This window comes from Salmo salar, chromosome ssa03 (genome assembly GCF_905237065.1).
Source record: "Salmo salar chromosome ssa03, Ssal_v3.1, whole genome shotgun sequence".
In the NCBI taxonomy this organism is placed as follows: Eukaryota; Metazoa; Chordata; class Actinopteri; order Salmoniformes; family Salmonidae; genus Salmo; species Salmo salar.
This window is the reverse complement of record NC_059444.1, coordinates 12,333,329-12,341,910: the sequence shown is the minus strand read 5'-3', so window position 1 is coordinate 12,341,910 and position 8,582 is coordinate 12,333,329. Positions and strand designations below refer to the sequence as shown.

The 8,582-nt window shown below is 42.4% G+C and overlaps 1 protein-coding gene across 1 annotated transcript; it reads right to left on the bottom strand.

The window, feature by feature from the left end:
• Positions 1–1,208: 1,208 nt before the first annotated feature.
• ahsg2 (alpha-2-HS-glycoprotein 2) lies at positions 1,209–5,391 on the bottom strand. Its single transcript, XM_014189797.2, has 7 exons — positions 5,085–5,391; positions 4,271–4,381; positions 4,097–4,178; positions 3,611–3,768; positions 2,974–3,081; positions 2,694–2,771; positions 1,209–1,920 (listed from the first exon to the last, which is right to left on the bottom strand). The coding sequence occupies exons 1-7, from the start codon at positions 5,292–5,294 to the stop codon at positions 1,531–1,533; spliced, it is 1,137 nt and encodes a 378-aa protein (XP_014045272.2). The 5' UTR covers positions 5,295–5,391; the 3' UTR covers positions 1,209–1,530.
• Between the last annotated feature and the right edge of the window lie 3,191 nt (positions 5,392–8,582).

The following is an 8,582-nucleotide window of genomic DNA, read 5'->3' as shown; positions in this document are numbered from 1 at the left end:
TGTGTAAAATTGCAGGAAATTAACTTTTTTAAATTGCTACATTTTATCTCCGCTATCAAGAGGGGTGTTAACCGTTTGAACAGTTTGGGGTCGCATGGGTTGTGAAGTGGGGGTTGTTACTACGCCGATAAACACAGTAACAATATCCATCTGGACCTTTGCCACCTAGGAAATGTGTGACTGGACCTGCTCAAATAGTAGTGGAGTACCCTGCCATGGGCCATAGTCAGTGCTATGTATCATAAGTTGGCCCAATCTGGACAGCATGGATCAATGAATAATTTAATTCTTAGAGGATGGATGATGCCAGTGCTTCTGAAAATAGTCATTTATTTTGAATACCTTATGAATTATATCACCAGAGTAGTTTATCTAGTAACGCATTTTAAGATGCTCAAAGATGACTAACAACCTTCATGCACATTAACACAGTGAGTCCTATCGTCACACCGGTGCGATTTAGGACTTCTAAACCCTTCTAACCCCTTTTATGTGTTTCAGCTACAGACTTCTGAGTTATACCATTGGATTCGTCCACTCCCTCTGCATCCTTTGGTACCAAACATTAGTTTGTTTAACCGGGGCGGAGCTAAAGTGATGTTTGTGAGACAAGGGAGGATCCCGAAACGGCCCAGGGCAAGGTCTTTTATACAAAAACACCTGTAGAATCCGAATGGTTTGAGCTTTCAAGTATTAAAAGATATGACCTCACAAGCTACACAAGAGTCATTAGAAGGTAAGGGGTTCTTCTACACAGAAGATCATAGAAAATCCCAGGACATAGTGTCTATAATACTGTAATAAACTCACATAGTTGTGGTCATAAACTCTGAACTCCAAACAGTTGTCACTGACTAGTTGGATATTCATTTCCCACTGAGAAAACAATTTCTGTACTTACAGCATTCATTTGAATTCATTCTGATCAGGTTTGTGCTTTGGCATAACATATATATATATATATATATATATATATATATATATATATATATATATATATATATTTTTGTCAAAAAATTAATCTCATGAATTCAACAGTTTATGTCAAATAGTTGTCTTCTACTTGTAGCCTTGGTTGTCCTGAAAAGAAAATCGTTCAACACTTAATTGCAAGGCTAAATATAAGGGCTGGACATTAAGTCAGATAAATAAAAAGCCAATTTCTGCTGGGGTCTCGTTTAGCTATGAAAGACACATGAGAAAGTAAGTAAAATGTCATTCTTTATTACCCCTAGATACAGAGCAGTTCAGAGTACATACAGCCATTGCGCAATGAGAGTAGTAAATTAACCCTTATTATCTACATTTTAACCCAATGACAACACCCCTAAACAAATAGCTAGTAAAGATGTAGTAAATCTCTGCCTAACCAATTAATGATGAAGGTCTTGTAAAAGCAAAATGAAAACTCAGCAAGGAAGCAGACTCAAGCCCTTATGTGGTATTCTCTGATCATGCAGTGGGCCCACTGCATGCAGTTTGATGACTGCGACATTAAAGAGTCTGTGCTTTGTAAAATCTGAACGCTTCTCAGAAAAATTTCTTCTTCCCTGGACACACTGGCATAGGTGCAAGAGGTGCAGACACAATAGCTGGGCTGTCTGGCACTGGTTCTGGGGCTTCCCTCTTCACCACCCCAGATACAACAGGTGCATCCGTGCCTACAACTGGATCGACTACGAACACAGGGGGCGCTTCGGTACCTACAGGGACCACCACCACGGGGACCACAGGCACTATGGACTCCTCGGACTCGCCAGACTCGCCAGACTCGGCAGACAGAAGGCCGCTGCGGTCGGGGTCGTGGAGGACGGTGAGTTTGTGGTGCCTCAGGCCGTGGACCTTGGGGAGGTTACCATTGTGGACGTGGACCACTGGTGCAGGCACCGGGACTGTGCCATTGGTGTCCACGATAGGCATCTGTACATTAGAACAAGAGACAGGTGGTCAAAGTACTGTGTCAGTGCAATGGTTTGTTTTCATGTGGCATTTATTGATATACCCTGGCATTATGTGGCTGAGTGATGAGGAGAAACTGAAATGTTTTTTTGTCCATTGGGTATTTCCGTTTGCGTAATATTTAGATAAAGCCTTGAATAAAAAAAAATGGCTACCTATAATTAAATTGTCAAAATATTTATCTTCGATGTGGTAGATGGCACGTGTGTATTAAATATTGTGTATAGGCTTGTCTCCCATATGAATCTTCTCTTTGTGCCAGACTGGGTTCAAATGCCTTCTATTTTTTTCTGTATTTATTTATCTGTATATATTATGTATTTATGTGTATGTATGTATGTATGTATGTATGTATGTATGTATGTATATTATTTTACTGCTCTAAGGATATAATTATTGTTTGGATAACCTTATTCACTATTATGTATAGATTTTTACCTTACATTTTTTCACTCTTTATGCGATGCACAATGCAGAGAACACTGGAAGAAGAATTATCATTTAATTACCACAGTGAATTATTGTAATGTTTGTTTATGTGTCAATTAATCCCATAAGGGATGGGTTGCCAACTGGCGATTTGACCAGAAAATAAAATGTCATTAATTCATTCATATTGTTCGGTTCAAATAAGATATAGCCTTTATAGAGTTTAGAAGACACATGAATAAATCAGTGATAACAAGTCACCTACTTATTCACAGGTGTGAATTAATGCATGTCTTTTCTCTTACCATTGAAGATGCAGCAAATATATTGCACTGGATTGAGTGTAAAGAACTCACACCAGCAACTTGACAAAAGCCACGTTGCTGAAAGAGAAAAGAAATGTGTTAGCTTGTCATATGGTGGTACTGATTTAATACCAAGACATTGAGTATGTTTCAGTAACCACACTATCATACCACCTAGAATGAAACAATGTGTTGGGCATGCATTCTAAGTTGTATGCTAGTATGGCCATTTGAATGCAGGTTTGGGCATTCCTCCTTCCATGATATAATGTATACTTACTGCCATAGCATTGGTCAGCGGCACACAGTTGTCATCACTGTCATCAGCGGTGCAGTTAGTTTCTACTATAACGTATTCTGCCAAGTATCTGGCTCCACCAGACACAACCTGCAAACAGAATTGAAGTACATAACAGCTTTCCACTATAGTTGTGTCACAGTTAGTATATGGGAGGTATATGTTCAAACAGAGGAGATGTTTTATTTAATCTTTATTTAACTAGGCAAGTCAGTTAAGAACAAATTCTTATTTACAATGACAACCTACACCGGCCAAATCCGGACGACGCTGGGCCAATTGTGCACCGCCCAATGGGACTCCCAATCACGGTCAGTTGTGATACAGACTGGATTCGAACCAGGGACTGTAGTGACACCTCTAGCACTGAGATGCAGTGCCTTAGACCACTGCACCACTCGGGAGCCCCACATCAACATCAACCTGTCTAATGGAGCCCTTATTCACTTTTTACATGTAGGGCCAGTTTCCTGGACAAAGAAAAAAGCCTAGATCTGTGTGCAGGAAACTGGCCGTAAAAATGTTTACTTCATTTGGACATAAAAAACATGACCATACTCTTTTTAGAAGATTGCACTTGCCCACATGATGATCATATGATCAGAAAAATATGTTTTACCTGAGTTGACATGCGTCCAACTTCCATGATTGCAAACAATGACTCTTTGCCTGTCTTGTTGTTGAAGGTGACCAGCGAGGCAGAGACCATGGCCAGGCCTGCAGTGTCGTTAAGGGGAAGGAGTGAGGCACAGCCCACACAGAGGTCCTCCGTTGATTCTTGACATGGTACCAGATAAGAGAGAGGAGGTGAGTGTATTAGTGTGTGTGTGACTATATTCCACTGGGCACAGACGTCAATTCAACATCTATTCCACGTGGGTTCAATGTAATTTCATTGAAATGACATGGGAACAACGTTGATTCAACCAGTGTGTGCCAAGTGGGATCTCACCTTCCCGCTTCTGTGGTACCTCTCCAGTCAGTAACTGTCAGACTTTGTTCACAGAATGTGTTGATTATACTTTATTTGCCTGGGGAACGGGATTGTGAAATTATATAATTCACTGGATTAGATTGAAAAAGATGTGACATAAAGATTGCATACCTTCAGTTTTACACTTGAAAGCTGTGACAGACATAACTCCTCCAACCTTTCTCAGTACCACATCACAATCTCCCTCCACTGCCTAAAAAACAACAAACAACATTACCAATGATCCATTGGAATTAACTACGTAGAATAGAAAATTTATTTAATAAAGTGGAGAATTGGCCTCACTGTGACTACTTTCGGTCTGACGGTGCAGTTGGCGACAGGTGTAGGGTCCAGAACATGACATGTGGTCTCCAGTAGGTCCACTTCCATCAGATAGATCTCTGATCCATCAGGCTATTGAACAACATTGGAGAGCATGACTGAACGGGAATATATTATATCTGCGCTCTTATTAGAATATAAAGTGTCTCTGAGTGGGAGTGCTGATCTAGGATCAGACCACCCCAGTCGTCCATATAACCTCATTCATTATGATCTAAAAGGTGAAACTGATCCTAGATCAGCACTGTGAATACAGCTCCAGGGCTAAATGTAGAGGTTAACACATGAAAAAAGGGGCTTTGTATCAAAAGTGTATTTCTCTTTAGAACACTAGGGTAAACAAAACCGAAATATGTCTATTTTATCTGTCTCAAACATCTGCAAAGCTGTAGACTAGTGAGGACCTGGGTAGTTGAAAACCTGAAAATGAATCTTGTCTTTACATTTTACATTATAGTAATTTATCAGACGATCTTATCCACAGAGACTTACAGTATTGAGTGCATACATTTTCATACTTAAAAAAAAAATGGTATGTACTTAAACAACATAACAATAATTCCGCCTCATTCTGCGAGTACAGAAGTCCAATCTACGTGAGGCCGGTATTTCCATTACAATCTGTAATAATGAATGTTGCCTGGTGTGACGTCACACTAGACTGTATCATACATCTATGCCAATCTAGAGATGAGGCATATAGAGATGAAGTTTAAAGTACAGGCTATGTGACTCTGTGGATTATTCTATTATCCATGCTCCAGCTCTGGCTCACCTTGGTTATGATCTTGATGTCATCGATCTGGTTCAGGGCGTACTTGTAGCCGTGAGTGTGCTGGCCATTGAGGTAATCCTGGGCCACCAGGGCTGCAGCTACCACGTCGGGCGAGTCGCAGGGCGGACGGGTCACATTATGCAGCAACAACTGGGCCCATGCCCCCGTCAGCAGCCCCAAAACCAAGGCTATACCCAGGCGACTCATCATCGGGAGGGTTAGGACAGGGTGAGAGGATGGAAGTATTGTAGCAGGTAATGACGGGGGTACACTAGAAGAATGACTGAGTCCACATGCCCTGGTATATAGCCTGCACTTTAAACTTCAACACAGAGCCAAGGTAAACACATGTCCACCCCGGATTTCTGTGTACCGTGTGGGTTGTGCAAGAATCCTCAGCCTGAACCCCATGTGGAACATTGCCAAGATAAATGCTAGACTGATAAAGTCTGGGGTGATCAGGTGCATTGGTGTCAGCAGGTAGATGTCAAAGTTTTACTCTTTAGTTCAACTGAGAAAAAGTCAAGCTTGGATCAAATATGGGATTTCATTGATGTGAATTAAGAAGATGCCATGAAAAGTAATACTGTAACAAAACTGTAGCCCAGGTCTTCTCTAGATCTTTCGTAGCCTGTGTGTTCAGAACATGCAGTAGCTTTACAGTACAATGTAATATACATTGCGATTGATAAGGGACCAGTGTAAATGTCATATCACGATTATGAGGCATCACCCTGTATTTCCCTGAAAGGGAACAAAAGGCCTATAGTCTGGTTCCAGATGTCTGTCACGACTTCCGCCGAAGTCGGCTCCTCTCCTTGTTCGGGTGGCGTTCGGCGGTCAACGTCACCGGCCTTCTAGCCATCGCCGCACCACTGTTCATTGTTCCATTTATTTTGTCTTGTTTCCCCGCACACCTGGTTTACATTCCCTAATCACACTATATATATATTCCCTCTGTTCCCCCCCATGTCTTTGTGTGGAATTGTTCTTTGTTACGTGTTTTTGGGTGATGCGCCAGGCTGGGTTTTTCGGGTACCATGTTCACCCGTAGCATGTTTATATTGTTAGTAATTTTTGCTTCATTGTGACTTTGTCGCACTTTACACTTTCGCTTTTGGCTGAAGGTTTGTGCGTCCTACGGTTGTTTGCCTCTGCCTAATAAAGTGTGCGCCTGAACAATACTCTCTGCTCTCCTGCACCTGACTTCTGCACCAGTAGCGCACAACCTTGACAATGTCTCTGTGTAGCATGGCCATAGCTCTGTCTGTGCTGCCTTGTGTCTTGCCAATGGTAAGTAAAACAGTATAAGTCGATCTGGGATCAGGCTAGCAATGTAGGCTACTACCATTAGATAGGAGAGCCACAACAACAATGATGCATTGACACCTGGTGGATTATATAGGGTCTGCCACTAAACCAGAGACAAGCGATTTGCGAGTATGCTGCTGATAGTAGATGATTGGCCTACTACAGCATTCACGGATTCCTGCCCAACTCACAACAGGCGCAACTGGCAGGCAGACAAAGGGCCAGATCTTACAACGCCTGGATAGGTACTTTAAGTATCAGCTAACCACATCATATGTTATAGCAATCTGTCAGTCGATGGCAACCATTGGTTGATGCATGCAACGTCGCACCAGGGGAACGAGATCACGTACCAGACATCGGCCGTGTTCGAGAGCATCAAAACGAGTGCAGTCAGTCAGTCAAAATTTACCCATGATACATTGTGGTTTTGATCCTCTCAAACACGGCCACAGACACAGAGAGAGAGAGCTGGGCCCTGACAGTACATCTCAGTGAGACATAAATAACGGTGTTCCTAAAAAGGTCCAGTTACCAGAACCACGAATACAAATTCCATCTAGACACCTTTGTCCTAGAGCACACAAAAAAATATACATACCTCAGCCTAAACATCAGCACCACAGGTAACTTCCACAAAGCTGTGAATGAGCTGAGAGACAAGGCAAGAAGGGCTTTCTATGCCATCATAAGGAACATAAAATTCGACATACCAATTAGGATCTGGCTAAAAATACTTGAATCAGTTATAGAACCCATTGCCCTTTATGGTTGTGAGGTCTGGGTTCTGCTCACCAACCAAGAATTCATAAAATGGGACAAACACCAAAAGGCGGCTGAAGAAATGGCAGCAGTTTTACGGGCGCCCAACCAATTGTGCTATTATGTGTTTTTTTGCGCGTTATTTGTAACTTATTTTGTACATAATGTTTCTTCAATCGTATCTTACAGCAAAAAAGAGCTTCTGGATATCAGGACAGCGATCACTCACCTCGGATTAGACAAAGATTTTTTCTACAACATGGACGATGCACAAGACATTCTCCAAATATCCCACAGGACCAACATCCCCGTTATTTGCAAGAGGAAGCAACACAGGTACAGGGGACAAAGAGCCGGATGCCTGGTCAGGACCCGGAGAAGGCGTCTGGGAAAGCTGCCGTTACCGTCAATACTACTCGCCAACGTGCAATCATTGGACAATAAATTAGATGAGGTACGATCATAAATATCCTAGCAACGGGACATCAAAAACTGTAATATCCTATGTTTCACGGAATCGTGGCTGAATGACGACATGGATATTCAGCTAGCAGGATATATGCTGCACCGGCAAGATAGAACAGGGGGGGGGCGGTCTGTGCATATTTGTAAACAACAGCTGGTGCACGAAATCTAAGGAAGTCTCTAGATTTTGCTCGCCTGAAGTAGAGTATATTGTGATAAATTGCAGGCCACACTACTTGCCTAGAGAGTTTTCAGCTATACCTTTCTTGGCTGTTTATTTACCACCACAGACAGATGCTGGCACTAAGATCGCACTCAGACAGCTGTATAAGGAAATAAGCAAACAGGAAACCGCTCATCCAGAGGCGGCGCTCCTAGAGGCTGGAGACTTTAATTCAGGGAAACTTAAATCAGTTCTACCTAATTTCTATCAACATGTTAAATGTTCAACCAGAGGGAAAACAATTCTAGATCATCTGTACTCCACACACAGAGACGCGTACAAAGCTCTCCCTCGCCCTCCATTTGGTAAATCCGACCACAACTCTATCCTCCTGATTCCTGCTTACAAGCACAAATTAAAGCAGGAAGCACCAGTGACTCGGTCTATAAAAAAGTGGTCAGATGAAGCAGATGCTAAACTACAGGACTGTTTTGCTATCACAGACTGGAACATGTTCCGGGATTCTTCCGATGGCATTGAGGAGTACACCACATCAGTCACTGGCATTATCAATAAGTGCATCGAGGACGTCGTCCCCACAGTGACTGTACGGACATACCCCAACCAGAAGCCATGGATTACAGGCAACATTCGCACTGAGCTAAAGGGTAGAGCTGCCGCTTTCAAGGTGCGGGACTCTAACCCGGAAGCTTATAAGAAATCCTGCTATGCCCTGCGACGAACCATCAAACAGGAAAAGTGTCAATACAGGACTAAGATTGAATCATACTACACCG